This window comes from Dermacentor silvarum, chromosome 1 (genome assembly GCF_013339745.2).
Source record: "Dermacentor silvarum isolate Dsil-2018 chromosome 1, BIME_Dsil_1.4, whole genome shotgun sequence".
Lineage (NCBI taxonomy): Eukaryota > Metazoa > Arthropoda > Arachnida > Ixodida > Ixodidae > Dermacentor > Dermacentor silvarum.
Genome location: NC_051154.1, coordinates 161,729,692 through 161,754,719, shown reverse-complemented (window position 1 = coordinate 161,754,719; position 25,028 = coordinate 161,729,692). Strand labels below are relative to the sequence as shown.

Sequence of the window (25,028 nt, the reverse complement as noted above, 5' to 3'; positions counted from 1 at the left end):
TCGCCATATGACTGATTTGGCTGAAGCTGAACAAAAGGAGGATGGTCTGACGACGACGGTTGTGCAACGAAAAGAATTGAAGGACACAGCGAACCCAGTTTGGAGCCTTTAACTACCATCGCCGTGCTGATCGGACGCCTTCAGAGGCAAGGCGAGCGAACGGTAAAGAAATGATTATCGAGGGAGCCTGCAGAGAAGAAAGTACACAAGAAAGCGGGCGCAAAGGTGCCTAGGTATAAATAATAATAGGCACAGAGCCACACATAGCAGATGACGTAACTGTAAGTGAAGAAAGCCCTATTTCCAAACAAGAACTCTCTGCAGTTCACTCACACGCGCGCCCACGCACACACACACAAAAAAGCTTCAACATGAAAATGACTCAACGTTAGCAAATAATATTATTTGATTAAATGCACGATATCATTCGATGACCAATGCCTGTAGAGATTGGTGTGACTGGGAAATCGTGTGATATATGCTACGATCACGGATACCAAAATTACGGCAGAAACTTCACTGCAGTTTAAGTATGTGTGAGCATTGTGCCACTAGGTCATCTCCACGCAGCTCGGTGTCAATATCACTTTTATCAAACTTGATCCCAAACCACGATCTGATTATGAGGCACGCCGTAGTGGGGGACTCCGGAATAATTTGGACCACCAGGGTTTTTTTAACGGGCACATAAATCTACGTACATGGGTGTTTTCGCATTTCGCCCCCATCGAAACGCGGCCGCCGTGGCCGGGATTTGATCCCGTGACCTCGTGCTTAGCAACCCAACACCATATCTAGTAAGCACTAAGCTTCAATGGCGTGTCTTCTCTTTCGTGCATTATCTGTCTATCCACCCTCGAGTGCGAACACTGCACACACGGCGCATTCTTGCCCCGACCCTTTTCCTTCTGTGGAATACTTGAAAGCATAATAACTAATATTACGAACGTTTTATTTAAATAAATACGTTTTTTTTTTCTTTTTTGTTAGTTTTGATGCAGTCAAGCTGTGATGAAGAGCGAAGCCTGGGCAAATTACCAAAAGGAATTGACAGTCACTTTAGCATACGCCAAAGAGAGTGTAGGCGAAAGCCTGCGCGCTCAAGAGACGTTCATTAAATTACTTGATATTCTCATTCGCATGCGTTGTTACTTCTTATTACTTTTTTTCTCCTATCAAAGGTGGTGGGTTCGAGTTCCTTAATTGACGCCACGTAAATTAACTGGAGGCGCAAGTTGGAATCAGCTAACGCAAGACAGGGGTAATTGGAGATCGCAGGGAGAGGCCTTCGTCCTGCAGTGGATATAAATATAGGCTGCTGATGATGATGATGAAATTAACTGTGCCTTAATTATCTACGCCTTAATTAACACCAAAGGGCGTGGGTGCGACTCCCACAAAGGTCATTGGTTCGAGTGCCTTAATTAATTCTATATTAATTGTGCCCTAATTAACTTCACCCTAACACCGAAGGTGGTGGGTTCGACTCCCACATAAGCTCGAGGCTTCGACTCCCACCGAAGGTTGTGGGTTTGAGAGCCTGAATTAACTTTACCTTAATTAACTTTGCCTTTTTTTGCATGATGAGCAGCACCGGAGCCAGCTGTGGAAGAAGACGAACGCGCGAGCAGTGGCCCGAGCGCGTCTCTGCGCGAGGCGAGCTCACATGACTTTCTGTACGGCGCGCCGCGTTTTCAAGGCCACCGTCTGATAAGGCATTTAAGGCTTTCGCCTTAGAAACATGGGCCCGAATTCACAAAAACAACTTACGCTGCAATTTTTCGTAAGAAATAATTTTAGCCAATCCGGATGCCAGACATATCATTAGCGAAGACGGCCAGCCAATGGCAAAGCTAACTTACGAAAGAAAAGCTTTGTAAATCTGGCCGCCTATACTTTCTGCCGTGAGTGGCGACAATGAGGCGATAGCGTTCAGGTGGCCGCAGTAGAGTGCACTGTATAGTTTAGCGGCGCGCGATATATTTTGGCGAACACACAAGCGATATCCTACGGTGAGCAGCCGCCAGTGGCGTTGCTGGGCGATTCCTGTTCCGGTGCATCGATGTTCTCCTCGCTCGGCGCACGCAGTTCATTGAAGAACTGCCCCATAGTAACCCAAGTTGGCGTTAGTGAGTTTCATTGAAGAGCGGCACATATGCAGTGACACATACCGAGTAACGCAACATGAAGCGGGTTAACTGACAAGCGCAACATACCCAATGTCGCCTACCAATTAACCATGTTTCCTCGACGATTGGTTCCCTCAGCTCAGCAGCACGATGTTCTGACCCAAGTCCCCTGTCTGACCCAAGCCCCCAATAAGTACCCTGAGAATGATAATCGCATTAAAAATAGTTACACTTTAGCGGCCGGGACCACCTACTGCCGGAGCCAACAAACAAAAATAATCGTGGTGGCAAGAGACACAACCATTGCACAGGTTTGCAACAACCGCAGACGCACTGTTTAAGAGATTTCCTCAGAAGTAATGCTCACGAACTAGCAAATCGGTGTCATTCTCATAGTGTTTACAAATTTACTTTATCATATCTCCAAATAGTGGATTTAGCTCTCAACCAATAAACTTCCCATGTACTGCTCGTGTCACCGCTTGCGCATTGTATTCTGATCTTGTCTTGTCCCCCGTGTCTGTATATTGCGCCCTCAGTGAAAAACTAAATGTTGAATTACGGAAGTCAGTGGCGTACTGTGTTCCTTCAAGGCATCCCGTCTCTCGCGTTGTTTTTTGTTTGCTATGAATGTGACAGCGTTTTCATGTCTTACGTACGAGCCGGGCGCAGCCTTTTGTTATCATTTTGTTTCCGTTAGCTCGTTTGCTTTTAGCATAACAGTTCTGTGTGACCATCTTTCCTTCCGTTCTACTAGTATCTACTTCTTCTACTAATACATCGTCTATTAACATCTACTACATCTACTAATAACTTCTGTTCTGTGTAACTTTCGCTAGTTACGCAGAAGTTACTAGTATACGTCAACTTCTGTTAGTAAACATAAAAGATGAAACTAGCTTCGCTAAAGCACTTTATAATAGAGGGGCAGAATATTTTTGATGAAATAGCGTTCCATGAAACTGTGTTCGATAATGTCACGAATCTAATGTGTTCACCGATCTATGTTATTAACCATATAACATAATTTTCTTGGGCCACGTTTTCCTTTGTAATTTTGGGGACAAATGTTTTCCGGGGCCAACTGTTCTGCTACAGTATCATCCTGCACCCAGTAAGTTAAACGGTGATCGTCTTCCGACATTGTTTTCAGGAGTAAACTGTTCTGCGCCCATTTCTCTGTGCACCCAGTAAGCGGGCAGTTTAGACGGCGATTGTTTTCCGTAGAGTGCCGCTTCGATTCCTCTTGCATAACTCATTCTGCACCGAATTAATAATACAAATCCTAGCTTAGAAAGTCGGCGAAATGCTTGTTTCTATAAACGTGAAGCATGATCTTTTCAGCACCAACATATCTCTCATTGCATGTTCTGATAGATGGTCGGTTCCTTTAAGAATAACAGAATACGACAATCTCCTCATGGCTTTAGGGCAACACGAACTGGCGAATAAAGACGGAAGGTCCGTATTTACGCAAGTCCTGCTTACGTCAGAACGTTCCCCGATTAGAAAGGCTCTTATAACTGGACGATCGCCGCATGATGTACATGCACTTACCTAAGAGAAATTTTGTGTATACATGCTCAGTGCCAGTATTCAAAAACTTTCCTTGCATACGAACGTTTTTTCGTTGGCCGGCGTTAGGTGGTGACCACTCATAATAGCAATCGTCGTGACAACCAGATGCTCGCCTTGTCGATGACGATGGCGTTTACGAAATAGAGCTAAGTTTTGTGAACACCGACCCAGAATTTTTTTGACGTAGTCCAGATATTTCTCAAGTCGTAAGCAGGAAACAGATCCCACTGTTCTTTCTCCCTCTCTCACATACACGTGAAGTGAGCATTTTCTGCCAAGGCGCAGACTATATCTTGTCGGTGTTGCACTTTTGCTCATCCGTGGATGAAGAAAATAATGCCGGTCAGTGACATGTCTTATGTATACTTACCGATGTTTGTTTTTTCCTCGGTGAATGCGGCTCCAGGCCCGGACTGCAGATAGAAGCATGGGACTCAAGAGAGTTCGACGCAAATATATAATTTATTCTTCGATTTGCACACCCATTTTGGTCTCGCACACAATGAAATGAACGATGCGGGCACTTGAGTCAGGCACGAATGTCCTCTTCCACACTACGGCATCTCTTCCACACTACAAATAATGCACGTACACTCACTAGATGTCGACACAGTATAAAGAGGCGCCACAGTGTGCCCAGCTATTACGTGCACAAAAGCACGAAATCCGCCAACGCAGCTGTTTTTTGTGAAGCTTGGCAGCGGTCTATGACTGACGGCCGCACTCGGCATGGCGGGCGCGGTGGTACTATGAGAGCGCGGTCACCATTCGTAACAGCTGCGCTCACATCTGGAAGTTGCTCAACTCGTAGACAATTGAAAAGCAGAAATTTCAATTCAAAATACGTAATCTTCAAATTCGCTCCCTCGTCGTTTCATACCCTTCGCGCCGATGTGATAAGTGACGAGTACTTGTCACCTATTGCTGCCTCGAGTTGACTAAATTCACACATAGCACTACGTGTGTATACATGTCAGTCACTGGATAATGACCCTCTTCCGCGAGCAGCTTACAAGCAGAATAGAAACAAGACAGATTTTAAGTCTTAGTAGACCTTCCTGAACTTTATATCTAGCATTAGTGATCCTCAAATGTACGGCAGTTAAGTGGATGGTCCTGTTATGGTTGTCATCCAATTTCCCACCTTTGTGAAGGTCAGTGCACTGCCTTTACGAGTGCATAAACACTCTCCGTATTGTATAAGTAGTCCAGAGACGTGGATTAAATCACGGGAAAGCATCATTTGCTTGTTCCTAGTTCAACGAATCAAATGCGAGGTTGTAAATCTTCACAAGTGCGCGTCCATGGACGGGTTGTATGCAACGACAATCGGTTCAGAGCCGGCGGTCAGGACGGTACGATAGCCAAGGCCGGCTGGTCTTGAACACCAAAATGTTACTCACTCTCAGCAAAAAAATTACACAAGATAAAGTTGTGCCACAATGATTTCAGCAGCACGCAGGCTCCAATTGCACTCTTCAACGTTGTTTTTTTTTTTTTTTTCTTGCGAACACATTTGTTAGCAATTTCTTATTTTTGAAGACAAATTATAGACATAACTCGGGAACCATTCGCTGCAGCTTTTATTGTTGCTTCTTTTTTTCTCTCCTGTCGTTCGACACCGCAGCATTTAAGAACGAAAGCTTTAAGGTGCAACGAGAGTTGGTCGCTGCTCTTTCTTTACCCGGGAAGCAGAAGCGCAAAGTTCAAGAAAACTCTTTTCTTCAAGTAGGATCCAAAATGATCGATGGTGTCGAACATCCGAAAGCTGCCATATTGTATGTGACGCGGTGGTGGACTATGGATCAATCCTAATTGCACAGTGTTTTCTAACGAACACGTAAATTCAAAATGAACCAGCATTGTTTATTTTCGCGCCATTTGGAATGCGGCTGCTGTGGCCCGTGTTCAAGAGCTGACTATAAACCGAGCGTAAGTTGAAGACTGAGCAGACGTTGTTTTGATGTTGTTGTGTTAAAAACACGCACCCATAACACCCCAAACAGCGCTTCTTTTTTTTTTCATTTTGGGATGGGTGCTAATTATAAACAAGCACTCGTTGTTCAATATTATATGCAGACGACATTTCCGGCCTTGAAAGACTAGCTTTAGAGCGTAGTTGCGGCTTTAGCTTTGGATCTCAAAACCAGACGAAAAAGTGTGCTTAGCACATGCAGTGATGCAAACCATTTAACAGGTGCTCTGTTTCCTCTCCCTTTGGCTGAACAAAACAACTATATCCAACAAGAAAGAGTGTGGCCATTCGTGCCGCTGCAACAATTTACAACAGCATGCCGCCATGTACTAGAACGAATAGAGGGCCAATGAAATACAAACTATTGTCATTCGTTTTTGTTCTGCACTTATCGTGTATGTCACGCCGACCGCCAGATCATGGAATAACGCTGGAACGACACCTGGCGAACGATGGAGATGATCAGAGTTGGTCAGACGAGTTAGAATCAGCCTATCAGCCCTGCTCATATTTTCTTAATTGCACTTAGGCCGCTTATCGACGCCTTTTGTTGCCACGAGCTTTTTTTTTCTTCCGTTCATTAAGTTCTTAAGCAAGAAAATCAACTATCATGCTTTTGTTCTACAAATAGCCGACGGAGTATTTCGCTACATTCGTTGTCTTAAACTCACTAAACTTGTCAGCTACACTGCCTCATTCTAAAAGGCTACAACACGTCGTCATCCGGTGACGCACAACGAACAGGGCTAACTGCTCATCTTCGTTTGGATCCTGCGATGCGTGTCTGATAGTAGCTCACCCTGACACTCAATGTTTATAACAGCTACCACCATTTGAACTACTTCAGTCTTTTAATCTCTGTCTCATCTTCCAAATGATTTACGGGTGCCAGGTTCACACGCACGAGAGCTACCACTTTCTGGCAGCATTGCTAGGTTGAAGTCATCTAACATGCGCCGAATGTGCCTCGTTTTATGCCAGAATGCGTGCGCGGTGCTGTTGCGGTATTTTTATCTCAGCGAAAAAAGGAATTATGCGCGAAATTCCGCGCCGACGATAGAGCAATGGGCTCTCTGAAATACAATAGCACCAACAACTAAATTGGCCACTGACTGTAGACACCGATCTCAAAACTGCGTGCGTACTGGGAGGAAGTGACTGAAAGCGAACTGGCTGCTTCATTTGTGGCATATTGGTCACACTTTCTTACCCTACTTATCGCCACACTGTTTATAGTGACGCGTCATTAAAAAAAAAAAAAAAGTGTGCTGAGAACTGACAGGCGCGCTGCTCCTAACTTCCTAGGCCCCACACCTGCACTTTCCACACACATCCGTCTGACGATGTCTAGGTAAGACGGTGCAGTAGTAGCGGATGGTCAAGGTCTTTAACCATCCTACAGAAATAATTAGAACAGTTTATCTGTCCTCTCCAATCTATTTGCTTTTCATTCTTCTTTCTTTCATTTTTTTTTTGTATGTTTTGGGGTTGACCGCCACTGCGTGTCCACAAATCATGGCCCTCGCACAAGTTGTTGGGACGGCTTGTCACAAGGAAACATTTTTGCCTACCGGTAGTGAGCCTCCAATACCGGTGGCCCATGCAACCAGTGTTTTTCGACCCCGATAGCAAAACGCATGAGTGCTGGACAAATTAAAAATGGCAAATGTGAGGACAAGTTAACAGCCAGTGTATCCCAGGCGCCAAATGGAATCATGCTTTGTTGATGCTCAAATCACTTGTTGATGCTCAAATCACTGGGCTAGGGAAGCAACGTCAGCTTCGAGGCCAGTCCAGCAGCCAGTCAGATAAGTTTTCGCGACAGCGCCAGCACGGATAGCGGAAATGTCGCTTGGTTACCCAGGCGTGTCCGTCTTCCTCACTCTGACGAGAAGCACCACTCAAACAATTGCCGTAAGCGCCGTCTTTCGCGAGAAAATACGCAAGAACAACAACAATGACAAAATAAACGCCGCACCAAGACAGTCACTAATGAATTCCTTAAATAAAAAAGCAGTTCGGGTTTTCTTTTCCTCCTTGCTATCACACTCAGCAGCTTGCACACAGGTTGCGTCAGTCTCTACACAACGGAGCGCGTAAGCTTCTCTGCAATATGGTTGGTGCAGCACTGCCAGGTAATGGCGCGTTGCTGAGCCAAGCTCGCTCGTTGGGCGGATGACGGGGCTGGCGCAGTCGGCGGCGCTCACGGTTGGGGCGTGGAGTGACTGGGTGCCGCCGCGCCGCTCTCGTCCCGACGTCAGCTGGACAGCTCCAGGGAGTCCTGCGAAGCAAAACAACAGACGAAAATTATTGCGCGTTACATCACGGGCCTAAGGGGCGAATGATCTGCATTCGGTAATGAAGACATGCACCTGCCATACCACGCGTACGCGAAATACGCTGAATGATGCAAGCCCAAAGGCGACACCGCCATCCACGGCACCTATATATACGGTCGCCTTCGAGTTAAGCATCCATCGTATCACAAAGCTGCATCAACGACAGCTGTGGTTATTGTTATTCGCGAGGCAGCTCGTTTCTTATCACAGCGGCCGGCACATCAGCGAACTGTTTCCCGCGATGCGAAACAGGCGCTCTAATTAGCCGCCCCCATCTGTCCCTTGACACAACTGAAACCTCTGCCCAAACTATTCGACCTGGCAATCCGCTATCATCCCTCCGAGCTCGACGGAAATTTCGAACCTTCGGCGTGCTCTTTCGGATGACATCACCTCGGCAACGTGCGCAGGCGGGCACATTCGAAAGGGTCCTGATGCTGTCCACAAATGGAACCGCATTCTGGGCCTCACCGGCTGACCTGAAAAGTGCGCGTACGTTGCAGTGCTTAACGGCTGGCACTGGACAGCAGATACCACTGCGCAACTGAAGTTTTATATGGCGTGATCCTCAACTACCCCTCGCTACTTCTTCACTCAGATCCGTATGACCGCAGGAAAGAGGAAACTAAGACGGCGCAATGGCGCATACCCCTGTGAACTAGCGAAGCTGAGCCTGGCTATGTCTAGCTAAGCATTCTTGGGACTACTTAAGCTTAGTCATCGATGGCCAATCAATAGCTAATCGATAATCGATCAATAATCAATAAATGCCGGAAAATGCTGGGAATGACTTGGTAGTGCTTAGCCTAGCCCAAAAGGCAGGACTAGCTAGGTGCCCATCAGCTCCGCTGTCCCTTTAGCATTGCGCCTCCAGTGCAAGCTACGCTATTTTTTTAATGCGGTGATAACATTCCATGAAATCCGCGTTTGTCCTCGAAAAGCAGACAAAGTATTATCGCTGACACACTAATTGTTAAAAAAAATCAGAAATCCACAGAACATATTCAATAAAAAGGCCCCGAAATGCGCCCAATAAATATTTTACTAAGTTCCTTCGTTCACAAATCGACAAGCATGGAGATACTATTGACTTTATTTTGGCTCAATACGATTTTAATAAGAGATCGACGGAAATCAGGCGGGCAGTCGAGTCACGCTCAAAACACGTTCTATTATTAGATAGATTTAGCTGAGCATTTACAGTCAGCGCCACTAAAGACGGTTGTACCCTAGCGATTTGCACACAGTTGCTCCGCGAGAAAGCTAGCGTGCGTATGTATGCGCAACGTTCATGCAGTGAAAGACAACGCTGCCCTCGCACCACTGAAGAGCCGATTTAGGGGAGCGAGACTATGCCGTTCACTTGGAATCTTCATCATTTTGCAGGCAAGCTGACTGCGCGTCGCTTGCGTCACTATAAAACACGCTCTGACACGCTTGAATCAACGCAGTTCTCTGGAGGACCTCAGTGCCTGAATTGTGAGCGGAGCAGGCCGCAAGCGACGCTCATTTAAAACTCTCTTTTGACAGTTATTGTAGAAAGAAGGTAAGCGGAAGAATGGCAGCACGCGAGTATGAATTCGCTTGCACTTTCATCATCTTGACGGTATATTGCAATAAACACAAATGAAGGGTTTCATCTAAAGGGTAAGCAATAACGCACTACGGTAACACTGACCTTATACGGAGAACGTATACGTAACGTTCACGGAAACTCAGCAGTGTCTGAAATAGCCTTCAGTCCAAGCATTTCACACGCGACCAAAAAAAAAAAAAAAAAAGAAAGCGACCCGTTTAAAGGCGCATCGGCCGGCTGAAATCAAAAGGAAAGGCAACGCCAGCTCAGTGGTCGGCGCATCGTACGCCCGGGCATATTGTGCGGCGACAGACGCGAGAGAGCACACAGACGACTCACTGTGCGAACGAGCCCAGCACCCCGACCGAGCGGAGGGGAAGCGCCGAGCGCAAAGAGAAAGGCCACTGCGAGAGGCGTATCTGGAAACGGCAATAAGCGCTGCACACTGCTCAAGAAGCGCGAAGGGGAGTTACAGGAACATCGGCTGCCAAAAGAGAAGAAAATAAAAATAAGAGGCACCAAAGCGATGCTCGTCCACTTCAACGAGCCGCGCCAGCGAAGCCGAGGGCCTGCTCTGCTAGTCATTTCGTTCATTCTTCCTCTTTTAAGCGCACTAGTGTTTCGTGCTTTTCTCTTTCTTTTCTTTCCTTTTTGTATTTCTTTCGCTCCGTCCGTCGCTGCGGCTCGTGGCGCGTTCCGCGGCCGCCGCGAATTCTCCCGCCGCCCGAGGGAGGAAGAAGAGACGCCGGAACAGGTGTGCGTGTTCAGCAAGTGCACGCCCCGGCAGCGGCCTCCCTCCTCCTCTCGCCCGATGCCTGCAACTTACCCCTCGCCGTCACGGCTCGCGAGGCGGGCCGGCGGGCCTGGTCGGCCGCTCGCTTTGAACAGCTGGCTCGTTTGCACTCCGCCGCCGTCGCAGACTCGATGCTGGGCCCTGCGCCTATGCTAGCCGTGCGGGCATCTCATTGCACGATGCGACGAGCTGACTTCATTATTTTTTTTTTCTACAAATCTCTCTCTCTGCTCACGCCTCCCCTTCGCCATCATTTTTTTTTCTGCCGTCCCTCTGCTGACAGCGAATGCAGGGCGCTTCATGTTATGGTAGACGCTTACTGCCTAGAGCGTGCTTGCGAATCTCGCGAGGTGTCCGATTCCGTTATAAAGTAGCGTAGATCTTCGCGCGACACGCAACCATTACCGGCCATTTCGTGTGCTCAGCGTACGTCCTTCTCGGTGAATTTACTCGTGCACCAGATATTTCTTTTTTTCAGTTTCGATGCGGCATGGGACCCTGAAGACATTTAGAACAACATCTCTCTCTCTCTCTCTCTCTTTATTCGTTCAAGGTAATTTCAAGATCGTCAATGAATCATTAGTTGGCTAGTAAAGCATCTATGCAGGGTGTCCCAGCTAATGTTAGCCAGGATCTTAATATTCTTTGCGGATTGAACTGATGCGACGTTGTCCGTAGTCACCTTGCACAATTCAGGATGTATTTTGCATTGTCCGTAATCAAATAATTAGCTAAGCTTAGCCATGTTATAAACGTTGCTTTTGAAGGCTATGTTTAAGTGAGACAAAAATGTTGACTGAGCAGCCCCTAGTCAATGACTGCGCTAAAGTAGCCCCACTGCAACGTACCCCTGTTAACATGAGAAAAATTTCGACCAACGTCGATAACATCGATGATGATGATGATTTAATGGCATCCCCTTTGACACGGGGCGGTGACAAATAGTCATCTAGCCCACTTGATTTAATCAGGTTTGCTATACATGTTTTTTTTTTTTATCTAGCATTTTTGTATACATTTCATTTGGCTTTTTTTTTTCCAATATCTACCTTGTACCGCTACCTGTGACTGTAAGAGATCAAATCAGGTCGTATCAATCTCTTCCCTGCTTTTTTTCCACCAATACTTTAAACGTCCCTTGAATTGTTTGTGCTATGCTCCCTCTCGCGCGGACTTTTTTTTCCGGGTTGAAAAGAAAGCGCGCGAAGGCTGGCTGGCTTGCGCGCTGCCACCGCACTGTCTTCGAGCGCGCTGTTAACGAACGTACCTTGGCTCTGTGTCGTAGAATCGGCGGCACACCCGAAGCCGAACACACAGAAATAGGCAAAGGAGCTATAAGTTCACATGCTACACCTGAGCGAGTGTACTGCGATAGCATTATCGGGACTGCACAGCCTACAGTGTCGGCTCGCATTACGAAGCACATTAAAACTATTGCGAGCGGACACATCGTGCACTGGTGTGAGGGTCGGGCCACCAAGTCACCACCTTTGATTACACAGTCTCAGTCCGGTTTACTATTACAGTGTCTCTGGGTGAGATCGGCTCACTTGCAAGAAACCGACAGTCCAACAGAATTAAAAGCCGTCAAGTAGCAAGGAAGGGTAGCAACGAAAATCTCGCTTAAAAAAAAAAAAAAAAAAAGAATGCGCGCAAGGTAACGTGGGACAACTGACTGGATGTTTTCAGCGGTGTTCTAAACCTTTATAATTTAACAAGCACAAAAATACGTACTTAAGATGATCAATTATATTTGCCTAATTAAATGGTTACAGAGAAAACTAAAATATCCCGCGCTGCGCAAGTTAACTGTGAACAACAATTAAACATTCTTACCGGCGTAGGTTGCGCGGCTATTTTTTGATAGCCAGCAAATGTTAACCACGAAATCCTGCCTATAATTATACGTCATGACGCTCCTGCAAGATTCTTTTATCAAGTATCGAGATACCGGCGCACATGATTTATTGATTGATTGATTCGCTATGAAATGCAGATATGAAGGACACCGAAATAATTTCCGACCACCTGGAGCTCTTTAAAGTGCACCCAAAGCTCGGTACATGAAAGAGAAAGAGAGAGAGTAAGGAGAGGAAATGCAGGGGAGTCAACCAGACAAGCGTCCGGTTTGCTACCCTACACTAGGGGTAAGGGAACGGGGGAATAGGAAGAGGAAAATAGGGAGAGGAAAATAGGGAGAGAGTCAGTACTGAGTACACATGGAACGATGCACAGGGACACTATAAGCGGTTTCTAAAACCGGTGCACTTCAAATACTGTACTAATGCACGCGTCGCTTTTTGTGCCAGTGACGGGTGTATAGCCATGGTCCGAGTATCTTTGACTCAGAGAACGGTCTCGAGTCCAGTCCATTTAAAGTTGTCCTGAGAGAGAGGCGTTGTACGTCGTAGCGAGGCCAGGTACACAATAGGTGCTCGATGGTTTCCTCGCACCTACAGGAGTCGCACATCGGGCTCTCGGCCATTCCCATACGATGTGAGTAAGCGTTCGTGAACGCCACTCCCAGCCACAAGCGGCACAGCAAGGTCGTTTCGCCGCGGGAAAGGCTAGATGGCAATTGTAGCCGTAGCAAAGGGTCCAACTTATACAATCGGCTATTGAAAGCATTTGAACTCCAGAAAGCTTGTGACTTTTTGCGTGCAAGTAGACGAAGTTCCCTGGTAGTATCCGTTCTCGCCAAAGGTATTGGACGCGTCTGGGTGTCTTCGTGGGCTGACCGGGCAGCCCTGTCAGCAATGTCGTTGCCGACGATGCCACAGTGAGCAGGAATCCACTGGAAGACTATGCTATGCCCTGTTTCCAGAGCATGGTGGAGTACTTCCCTGATGTCGGATATCATCTGCTCTTAAGTTCTGTGATGTAAGGCAGACTTGATACTGTAAAGGGCTGCCTTAGAGTCACAAAACATGACTCATTTCTGTGCCGGCTCTTCGGTGACGTAGGTCACAGCTGCATGGAGGGCTGCAAGTTCTGCCGACGTAGATGTAGTAATATGTGATAATTTGAATTTCGGTACATGAGAGTTCTTGCATTCCGCCCAACCTGAATGCGGCAGCCGCTGACAAGGGCATATCTATGTAAAAATGTATAAAATTTTCTGTTACGTTATCCCAGGTATTCCTGATCGACAGTGGTCAGACCCATTGTCGAAACGCTGGCTTCAGCGATATTCTTTGTTCTACGTCTCTTAATCACTTGAACACTGCATCTGCGGGCGAATTTCTAGTATTTTTGAGGCACACGGGTGCGCTGATTAACTGGACGTCGATAATGTGCTTTCGTTTGAAATAATTGTCGTCGTCGTTGTTGTACAAACGCAGTAATTGGCATTGACACGTAAAACAGACTGTTTCCGGGCACCCTCTTCCACACTTGCAGTAAGTACTTATGGTTTGCTAGTGACGATCGTATCTCAACCTCGGTTATGACGAAGCGCGTGCACTTTGATTCTGAAGGTGCGCGTCGCATCGTAACTGGATAACCACAGCCGGCGTCAAAAAAATTACAGAACGTGAGTTCGGCGTTTTGTGCCTGCAGACAGTAAAACCATACTACACCAAGCCTAACGCATAGTACAGGCAGCAAATCAGGGCCCAAATTCACGAAAACGGCTTACGCTAGGATTTTTCGGAAGAAAGAATTTCAGCCAATCCGAATGCGAGACATAGCATTAGCGAAGGCGGCCAGCCAATGGCAACGTGAACTTGCGAAAGAAAAGCTTTGTGAATCTGGCCCCAGGAGCATTATTCACGAAATTTCTTTTTCATACATGCGACCTGCGATTGCCTATCGCTGTGGCGACAGCCAATCAGCACACCAATCGCTATTGTGAGTGGCGGATGCCCAAGCACCAACCAATCAGGAAACTGTCTTACGTAAGAGAAGTTTTGTGAATACAGGCCCAGAATAGCGAAGGTATGTTCCCAAACTGATGAGATTATCATTTTTTTTAGATACGACCCACGCCCCGTAAACTCTTGATGCCGATAGCACATCAATTTTATTCGTCCTGCAAGTTCGCAGTCGGGTAGTTACAATTTCGATTGCATGAGAAATTATTGGCCGTTACAAAATTGTTTGCCTGCTTCCTTCCATTCAGGGGCAGCCGTTGCACTTGAACAAAGTGACGTGGGGCTGGGTTCTCGAAGAGTGCTTCGCATGCGGAAAAGAAGTATCTCTTCGATACCAAACACGCGTGTGGCAGAATTTAAACGAAATGGCCGTTACGGTGAGGAGATTGACACCCGCTGGGAGGTCACCGGTAGCACATACGAAGTTAAGCTGCAACCAGCGGCAGTTCACAGCATCTTAACCCTTCGACGGCGACGCAAGGGCAGGGCGCGGACACTGGCTGCGTCAGCGATATCGCTCCATTCTCGACGGCCCTAGGAGGGCGCGTCTTTCTGGCCCCTGAGCCACGCGTTCCTCAAGCGCGGCCTGCAAGGCGACGCGACTCACACACGATGGCCGCCCCGCGTTCATTAAAGCGCCGCGACGTTCCACTCCGTTAACTCCGGTGCGCGGCCACCCGCGCGTGCGCGCCTCACGGTGCACGTTCCGCTTGAAGAGGCTACCTGTGCCGGGAAGCGAGGCGAGCGGCACGCGCTTCCCAGATGCCGCTGCCTTTTTGCGCGAGATGCTCCCGCGGTGCCGCACGTGACACCTGTGCGCGCGGCGAAAGGAACGCGCAGGTGAGCGCGCCGCTGACCGCTCTCTCGACTGTTGCCGCTGGCGCGCGCGATTTCGCTGGTCGTTCTTTCAACGGGGGCTCCCCCGACCCCACCTCGTCCACCCTCTCACTTCTTTTCTCTTGTCCGAAGCCAGCTTGCCCCCAAACACCCCCTTCTTTCTAAGCTGAGAAGATTGCGTTGAGAAGTTGACACTCCCCCCTTGACAGTCACGCATTCAACAGCTCACCGGTGTGAGTCCTGAGCCGAAACCAGGTTCTTTCACATGGTACCTATACTAGCGACTACAGTCGCGGCCGCATTGGTGGTCACCACGAAGGTAGGTACTACAAAAAAAAACCCTCCGCCCCCAAAACATGGCCCTGTTTGTGGTCCGTGATGAGAAATTTTAAAAGTTGTTTGACCCTGCAATCATCAGCGCTGAAAATGACGAATGGAATTCTCAGAAAGTGTTTGAGAGAGCGCTTGCTGCCTGGTTGGGAAGCAAAATAAAGCTACTTGGACCTACAACCCGCTCTCACGGGGCCATGACGACGGCGTTCCAGAATTGACGTTCCTGTGGAGACCGCCTGCGCCACAACGATGCTGAAAGAGGCGCGTGCTGACGCGCACGGTTACCAGCACCGAGGCAACGACCTCGAGCGTTTGGTCTAGAGCATCGTCGCCCAGAGAGAGTCATCGTTGGTATCTGAGGCAACACGTAACCCTTCTCTCCCCCATGCTCTCCGTCCTCGTGCATTTTCTTTCTTTCTTTCTTTCTTTTTCTTTTTTTTTCTGTCCTGCGCACCACATGTTGTCGTCTTCCACTGACTCCATTACGTAAAATAACTTCTTCTTGGCGAGTTGGTGTTTACTATCAGACATGATTTTTGTAGTGCAAAAATTCAGAAAAGGAAAAAAATAGCGACAGGAAAGAGCAGACAGACAGCTGAAGCTGAGTACTCCAAGCATTCAAAAATCGCATGCACGAAGTAATCGACGGCTGATTTGCAACGTCTGGGGACGGTACATGCGCGAAATCGCAAGCGAAATAGCACCAAGTGAAACAAATAGCACTAGGGCTTTACATATTCTACATCTTCTATGCTTGCCAAAGCACGGTCTCCGGTTCATCAGAATGTGAACTTCGAAAAGAGAACAAGAGATCTGCTATCACTGCGACTCTGCAAAACATATCGAGACGTGACTGGTTGCGGAGAAGCCCCCGAATACAAGTCCTATGCTGTCGCCGAAGAGCCCGATCAACATGGCACGCGGCATTTATGAATGCAGCTGGTACGGCCCGCACAGCCGCATCTTTCGCCTCCGCTTGGACCCCACAGTGCCCCCCGGGTGGCAAAGCTTGAGACGTGGGAGGCAAGGGAGCAACAGCAGGTGGCTGCTGCTACGATCCGAGTTCGAGGAAGAGTTCCAGCTTCGGGGAACCGCGGGGCCCGGCGCAGCCGCACGTGCACCCCGCCAGCGTAGACTTGTTCCTACAGCTCCTCTCCTCCGCCACCGCTTGCCCCCTTCCGGCCTGATCGATGCTCTCCCTCCTCCCCGCACTGCCCACGGGATGACGCCGTCCCTTTGGGACTCCATCTACAGGGCGTTTCAGTGAGGACTCTCAAAAAGGTCTTTAAAGAAAAAAAAACTGCAGTATCGATGTGAATACGTTATTTTTCGGTGACGCGTTATTACTGATTCACTCTAGAAATCCACAAAAATCTACCAACTTTTTTGTTAATGATTCCAGCGCCCACGTTGCAAGTCCACTTTTTGGGCATCCTGAGGCAAGCAACAGTAGTGAGAAAAATTTACACCCCAACATCTTCCACGAAATGCACTTATGCTCTACATAGCCTTTGTCCTGCATTGCTTAAGCAATACTCCCTCTGACAAGAATATGAAGTAGAACGTCAATGCATTTTGCCGCAAGATGGCGGACGGACACTTGGAAACTGGAGCTAGTCTATGGCTATCTATCCTGGCTATCTATCTATTAGTCTGTCCACTAAGTGGGCAAGCCTAGAGCATTGACGAAGTAATGCTTACAAAACTTGGCCGCACACCTCGTTCATTGCCCTCAAGCGAAATCGGTAATGCAGGAACGAAAAGAAAAAAGAGTCGCGCCAGGAATTTCGTCTGATCGGTTCTAACGTGCGCCATCGAAACCGCCGTTTCCTCCCGATTGCTCGACTTCATTCTCAGCTCTCTGCAGGCGGGTTTAGCCTGACGATCGAACGTCTATTGCAAGGTTACTGCGTTATTTTAACACACGTCCAGGGAACCAGGGTCTCCCAGGAATGCGAGAAGGAAGTGTGAAGTTTCCTTGCGGGTTATAATGAGCCCTTATGGCATGGTTCCTTGTATGATAATGCATGGTTAGCTTGCTTGGATCGGCCGGACAACGTGAGACAAGTGAATTTGGTTCTGATCATTCTTGAAAGCACCTTACCGAATATAAAAGCGCCAAAACCTACTAGATCTGTGCACCGTATAGGCCCGAGTGTACTTGAGGAACAGGTTGCAAAAAGAGAAAGCAAAAATTGGGCAGGTCAGCTCATTTTGTAAATGGCTGACTACATTTTCGCGCGCAGTTCATATTCCTCGATGACCGCGGAGTCCATTGAAGCTATATTATATTGACGAAAGCATAGTCATGTTACATCCTATTCAGGCATCATAGAGTTTAAGAAGTTGCGGGCGAAATCGATCCAAGAGATAGTGCCACGCATTGATAGGTATCAATAAAACAGAAAAGCAGGAAATACTCAACGCTGTTTCCAGTGTTCAATTCCAAAGTTATATTTCGCAGTAAACATTTCGAGACCGCCTAATGCGTGCAACTGATTGCGTAGAGTCTTGATGCAAGTTTCTATCAAACAAAGCATGTCATCCCCAGGCCAGATCTGCTCTCGCTTTATACGTATACATAGGCGTCATCAATGTTATCACCATCCTAACCTTACTCAACGTTCCCCTATAACGAGTAGAATCTCTCTATAACAAGATTAGCCAGAGATGTTCCAGGCCCGCTTGTGTAGTGGGATATCCGGGAGTGGAGTCGGTGTCTCAGAATTTTCAACTGCACTTTATTAAATTCTGAATAGCAAGTGGCAGAGTCTTTGGAAGGAACAAGGCACCCAGCGACAATGCTTTGCAAATTTATTTAAAGTGAGGATGGTCTCGTTCGAAGCCTTCCTTCGTGGACCGCGAGAATCTTGCGGTCACGACTCGGAAGGTGGTTCTTATGCATTCTCTGCGCCGAGGAGGACAGCTTAGCGGAGCCCATTTGCCGCCCAATAGCGTAACCGGTGAGTAAGTGCCTCTGCGCAATTGAATTCGTCGGTGCGGCGGCCGTTCAATCACTGCCGCCACGACGTCGCTCGGTTCCACGGCGCCTCGCTCTCCTGAGCCTGCATGACTGGCGCCGCGGCATCTCCCGCCGGGGCTGCGTGCGCGTTCGTCTAGTCGGCCGGGGGCCTGTCGCGGCTGCCCGGGCTGCAGGTTCTGCCGCTACGGCGGTTGTTGGCCCAGGGGGCAGCGCGGTGTCCGGTTCACGTGGATGGCCGGTGGCGGAGGGCAAGGACGCCAAGGCCGCCGCCCCCCTCTGCGGCTCGACCGCCGACGGATCCCCGGAGAGGGGCCGCGCCTTGCTGGTCGCCCCGGCGTAGCACTGAGCCCCCCCTCCATGCGCTCAGGTGCCGCGCGCGACGGCTTCGGCCGGCACTAAAGGCCGGCACTAAAGCCTTGAACGGCTTTCATGCCACAGGTGCGCGTCCCGCTTGCTCGGTTCGGACGTGGCTCACCGGGTGCACTATACCGTTTCACTGCACTAATTGCTACCCGTACTTGACCCAACAGTTATAGAATCTCTTGCGTTGCAGCTTCGAACCGAACAGGAAGCGACACTTGCCGACATTAGCGGCGAAAATTGTATGTTGACAACCCGCCATGGCACGCTATATATAGGGCGCGCATGGCACGCTATACGTAGAAGAAAGCCTAATGCCCGGTGAAGAGAAAACAAGTGTGTGTATATGTAAAACTATCTGCTCTTGCCTATACAGTTATGTCGGAACAGCTCCAGAAGTGTAGCTTCAAAGAATTCGAAGTTGCGTGACTTCTGTAGAATCCGTGTACTTAGCGGTGACAAGTGAGCAGGACTACCCCACGTGCGTCTTCCTAACGATGCCAATCACGAGAGGTAAGTGTTGAGGCAAGCAATACGCGCTAAAGGGCAAACTGTATATACAAAAATGAAATAGATGTATGCTTCGTGCGCTTTTTACCAATTTACCCTCGATACTTACTTTGTTCAGGTCATTCGGGGCAAACATCTCTTACTTTCTTTTTTGACGAGTTTTCTTTTGTGGCGGTGAAATGGCTAAAACGCCCCGTGACCACCGTGCGCGGTTATGTGACGAGAAGTCCTGCTTCAAGCCCGGAACCACATTGCACGTGGCGTGTAAGGAATTCGTAGCATTGGAATATGATGTAATGATTTGTTGAACGCTTGAGGAAGTGAAATCCGACACACTGTTTAAGGGGACGGCAGCTACAGCTAAACAAAAGTGACATACAAAAAGTATTCCTGGAAGTATACTACTTTAAGCTCGACTTTATTACGGCAGCGCGAATTCTCTAAATACGAACAAGGAAACACGCATAGGCGATACCATGTCCCGGACTTGAAGTTACTCCTTATCGAAAAGCACGTATACTGCGCGCTTTTAGTAACCGTGCAGTAAAGAAGGGGAATGTCAAAGCCTTATAAATAAATAATGAAGGCGCGATTTGTGTGAGCGCGCCTTCCATGTCATTGTTTAGAAATATATCACTACTTGAATGAGGCCCTTACAAACGTCCGATATGATTTTCCCCACCTGCAAGGATGGCTTATTATGTTCGCATACATGTAGGATGTCTGTTTGTTTCCCTTTCCATGTTGCGCATCCTTTGTCCACTTCGTTCGTCCTGTCCTTGTGCAGTTGTTTTCACGTTTGCCCCGTCCAGAGTTCCAAGCCTGCGCGTTATGTAAAAACCCAGCGCTTGTCGAGGCTAGGTGCATTTTCGAGCCTTTGCCCTTATTTGGAAAGTTTGCGCTGTCATGGTGAATTCGAGTATAAAGGTATACACACTACTAATTGGACCATGTTTCAGTCCTTCGACGAGTCCACCCGCGGGCTCGCGCGTTGGCGGGAGTCACACTGCAGTCCGCCAGACTTTGTCTGCGGCCAGCTCATCCATTTCGGAACGGAATGCGCAGAAATTTAACTTTAAGGCGCTCGCGGACACGGCTGCGGTCCTACGCGGGTGAACGTTAACCGAAATCCGTCACGTATAGACTAGAGATGGTGTGTGACGCCAGGGATTACAACGTCGATGGAAAGCTCCTCGAGGTTGCGAACCTGCGTTGGCGAGGGGGCTGCCGTGCAAGCGGAAGCACTGAACCGACGCAGACTTCGAAGACCGCCTCCGGGCTATAAATAGAGTTCGAGTGCACACGCCTTGAGGAGCTCAGCCGTGCGCGCACTGTCGCTTTCTCCGATCCCTTCGCAAGAGCCTCTGCACCTTCACCTGGCTTGGGAGAAAACGGTTGTCCCCCCCTCGATTGAACCTCGCACGCTGGCTTGGCAGTGGAAAAAGCGGGAGGTGGGTTGCCGGAGTCGATATACCCGCATGCACTGACCGATGTTTTACCGCGACGGCGCTCTGTACCAGTAGTTGCACTTTCAATGTCAGCATTGCGTAAAGTGCCTCCCGTCAGCACAACGTTCGACGGGCTCAGGTATAAAAAGAAATTTCAGAATCACTATGCCCAAGCGAAGGCTTCACGCAAGTTTTTGCATTCGCTTCAGCTCGCTTGGACTTTTGCAGCGTAACTCCTTTGTTTCCCGCAATAGAGGCCTTGCCATTCCCCAGGACGCGTCATTTGCACCGCGTCTTGTGTCTTAGAATCAGGCAATAATATTTTGGAAAAAAATATGTCATTAACCTGCGGTCAGCGAAGTGTAAGCTGACTCGCACTATGCTGGTTGGTGACAGTGTGCGTCTTTTCTTCCTTCATTTTTATTTATTTATTTTCTTTTTCACTTTTGATCTTTTACACTGGCGTTACGGGAGTATCCATCAATACGAAGAGGCGGCATAGGGAACAGTCGCAAGCATCATCGTCGTGATTATGCGGACGCAGTGGATTTTGTCGAGAAGATCATTGACGTCCTCTGACGCTCAAACGATGGAGAACCTTCGATTTAGTATATCAAAGCAGGCGCCCAATCACAGAATGAAGCTGTCTATACACAGTTAAAATTTTGCTTATTTTGCATGCCCTGATATTCCAACGGGTTTACTCCGTCAGACATGCGCAATATCAAGCAGCAAAAACTGTCTTTCACGCAACATTTTTTTTATTATTATTATTGCAGTGCCATTAGCGAACTATACATGACGCAGTGGGCCATGCAGACTTGCAGCTTCGTTGCTGAAGTAGCGCAGCATGTCTGAGCGTGCACGACATTCGCTGTAGCTCGCCCTTTCATTCTTATATTTCTTTAATCTCGCTTATTGTTCTTTTGTTCAATATTTGTGAAGGTAAGAAATACAAAGTTCTACAGAAACTTCCTGATGTAATAGATGACAAAATTTGTCTACCTTCGTTTATATTCGGACTATAGAAATTGTTTGTTCCAGAAATAAGAGTAAATTATTTCAGAGGCAATTCAGCCTGGTCTGCATTCGTGTTCACTGGTAGCACATATCTGAGTGGACAACGAACCCTTGTAATATAGCTAGGACATAATCAGGGAAAAGTATTGTTTTTGTTCTCACTGAACGGCCTGCTTTTTGTTTGCAAATCCAAGACTGGTCAAGTTTAGTGGCTTCATTAAAATTCATCATCATGAGCCCATTCAAGTCTACTGCAGTATGAAGTCTTCTCCCAAAGATCTCTGACCTTGCCTATATACTTTGCGTCAGCCTAACATATTTTCTAGTCTCATCGCTCCATATAATCCCCTGCCGCCCCCGAGTTTGTTTCCTTTCTTTTGGCTCCCATTCTATTGCTATTTTTGGGGTTTCCCTACTTCACAGAGGGTGTCCGAGCACCGTCATCATGGGCTATTAATGCAATAGAATCAACCATAATACCGAAAGTCGCAGTGTTAGGGTTGATCCACGTGCATGAAAACGGCCGTACAGACGCTACCGGCCGTTTCACGAGTGCTACAACCTGGCTCTTCACTAAACACAAAGTTGAGAAAATGCACACGTAACAGCCCAAGATAGCAGCCCCGTCAACCGAAAATAACGTCGTCTATATAGACCCCCGGTTACCTCTTTGACGTCTAGGTGCCAAGTGCGCCTCAGCCCCATTTGTACTCTTCAAATTTCCTCTCCCTGATTCGGATCTCCATTGAGTACTAGACCGGGATAAAGGTTTTCCGTCACTCTTTTAAGAGTGACGGAACTACCAATCACGAACTTGTGTTCCCACGCCAGACTATTTAAGGATATTTTTTCTGCATAAATTATCTTCACAGCTATTCTAAGGTAACGACTACATTAAACCACGATAATTAAAAAAAATATGCACAACACATGCAAAATACAGCTGAAACTTTCGCGCTGAACATCGAATCCAAGCCCGTAACATGCACAACGTGGAACTTTTCGACACACAGACTAATAATAAGCCATCCACTTATTAGTAACCTGTGCGCGAAACTTTTTACGTGTACTCATGCAGCTGCAGCAACGGTCGGTCATATCATCCTTGGGCAAACAGCGTAGAATCAGCTGCAAGCACGAGGACGTTTTGGGCGGTGTAGAACGCTACGTACATGACGTCACACTATGAGCATCGCTTTAGCGCAGTAATTATACGCATTCATATATGCACCTGACTCCGCTATGTAAAAAAGAAGCAAATGACGTCGGTGTGTATACCTTCGTGGCAGAGGCGGCCGCGCTGCTCCTGCGCCTGGCCTTGCCCTCGGCCTGGATGGTGCGCGTGCACAGGTCGATGCACTCGGCAAACGAGGGGGCCCGCTGGTCGTAGCTGTAGTCTTTCTCGTTGAGCCGAGCTAGGGCCACGATGTAGGCGGCCGCGATCCGCAGGATGGCCAGCTTGGAAAGCTTCTGGTTGTCCGCGTACGCCGGCACGGCGCGCCGCAGCGCTTCGAACGCCGCGCTGATTGTGTGTACGCGCGAGCGCTCCCGGGCATTCGCCTCGATGCGCCGTTGCCTGGTCATGCCCTTGTAGTTGCGCTGCGCCGCGCGACTGCCGCCACTAGTACTGTCCAAGCACGGAGACGTCCTACTAGTCCTCGGAATTAGTTCTACGTCACTCGCGTCGAATGTCTCGCGCGCCGTCGACGTGCTGGCACTAGGGAAGGACGTTGACGCATTATCGTACACGGAGAGCGCTATCCGCTTGTCCCGGAGGCAGGAGGTGTCCCGCAAGCTTTCAGCCAGGGCGCCGTCGTCTGCGGCGCGTCTCTTGCACGGTGGAGTCCAAGAGCCGGGCCGAGCGGGCTGAGCCGGCGCGCGACGCGCCGACTCCTCGGACAGCGTCATGTGTCCGCCGAACAGCACGACGCCGGTCTCGCGGGACTCGAAGATCGACGAGTGGGTCGCCGTCGAGCGCAAGTCGAGGAGGCACTCGTCATCGCCCTCGGTGCCGCCGGCAGTGTTGGACGTGGCCGAGGTAGCCGGCGAGTTGGACGTGGTGGTCAGGTCGAGGCCCTCATCCGGCGCCGTCCGCCGCACCTCGCGGATGACGGAGCCGCGGCCGGCGGCGACCGACGAAATCGTCGGCACGCGCTCCTCAGCCGAGTCGTCCTCGGTCGTGTCCGCATCCTGGCAGGGGCGGGGCCGGCCGCCCAGCAGCCGCCGGCGCCGGGGCTCGCTCGACTTGCGCTTGTTGCGCCGCTTGTGTAGCTCCACGCCGCTGTCGTCGCTCGACGCAGCGCTCATGGCTGCACGCACGCGCTCGGCCCGCCGAGCAAGCACGAGCACGACAGACGCTGCTGACGTCACGTACGAGATGCGGCCGGTTCTGATGCGGGTGCGTGCTCACCGGCCGCGCGCACTCGACTGCCGCAACGCCCGCAACCGGCGGGGTGCCCCGCTACCGACGGGCCGGAGGAGGATGCGCCGAAGGTTGCCTAGGCGACAGCGGCCACAGCTGCCAGAGAGCGCAAACACAGCTGGCCGCCCGGCTCACCCTCTCCCTTCATCCCGGAGGGAGGAGCGGTGATGGCGCGCGGCAAGTGCGGCGCGCGCCCCTTCCACGCAAGGAGGCGGCCCGGCTGCTCACGCGGCTCATTACGTAACGCTTTGTTCGGCTGCTGGACAAGAAAGCCGATGGCTCATTCAGAATGCGGAAGCAGGCCGGGCGCCACGCTTCTCTACGACTGAGGTGAACTGTTCAACTGCAACGCTGATACATACATCCGGAGGACTGAGCGATGCTGGCGGTGGATGCTTCAACGGATTCCCATCACTGACCAGTGCGCCTTGCCATTCATGCATATCCGAGAACTCGTTATTTCAATGGACTCCAGATAAACGAAACTCGTTTGAACGGAAATGTAGGATAAACAGAACAAGGGTATCAACTTTGATTGGCCACCTATAGACGCAATGTTTACAAACTTGGGTTAAACAGAACGGAACACGTGTTTTTGTGAACTCCGATTAAGCGGAACTTTATCCAAAGCTACCACCTACCTCACTGGCGTATGGAGCAGGAAAAGTTCGACATACGTGTCATATGGTGATGCTGTAAATACGGAAGAAAATGCAATCCCTCCAGGCAGTACTGGGAAAGTTAATGCAAATTAAGAATGTCGAAGTTGCAATGGTGTTTTCAACGTAAGGACTTCGCTAAGCAAGTAATGATATCTGAGGTGGCAGAGAGCACTGCGAAGTAGGTCGGTTCT

General features: G+C 49.1%; 1 protein-coding gene across 1 annotated transcript; it reads right to left on the bottom strand.

Annotated features, from left to right (window-relative positions):
- Window positions 1–4,150: 4,150 nt before the first annotated feature.
- Window positions 4,151–24,199, bottom strand: LOC119436318 (basic helix-loop-helix neural transcription factor TAP). The gene is made up of 2 exons (XM_037703135.2): window positions 23,032–24,199; window positions 4,151–7,963 (listed from the first exon to the last, which is right to left on the bottom strand). Exons 1-2 carry the CDS (start codon window positions 24,058–24,060, stop codon window positions 7,940–7,942), a joined length of 1,053 nt encoding a protein of 350 aa, XP_037559063.1. The 5' UTR covers window positions 24,061–24,199; the 3' UTR covers window positions 4,151–7,939.
- Window positions 24,200–25,028: the final 829 nt, after the last annotated feature.

What these genes read in the sequence shown, in the direction of transcription:
- LOC119436318 (XM_037703135.2), bottom strand. Translation starts at nt 24,060, where the DNA reads ATGAGCGCTGCGTCGAGCGACGACAGCGGCGTGGAGCTACACAAGCGG. An exon ending in CGGCCGCCTCTGCCACGAAG is followed by an intron (nt 7,964 to 23,031) that starts GTATACACACCG and finishes TTTGCTTCGCAG; the next exon opens with GACTCCCTGGAGCTGTCCAG.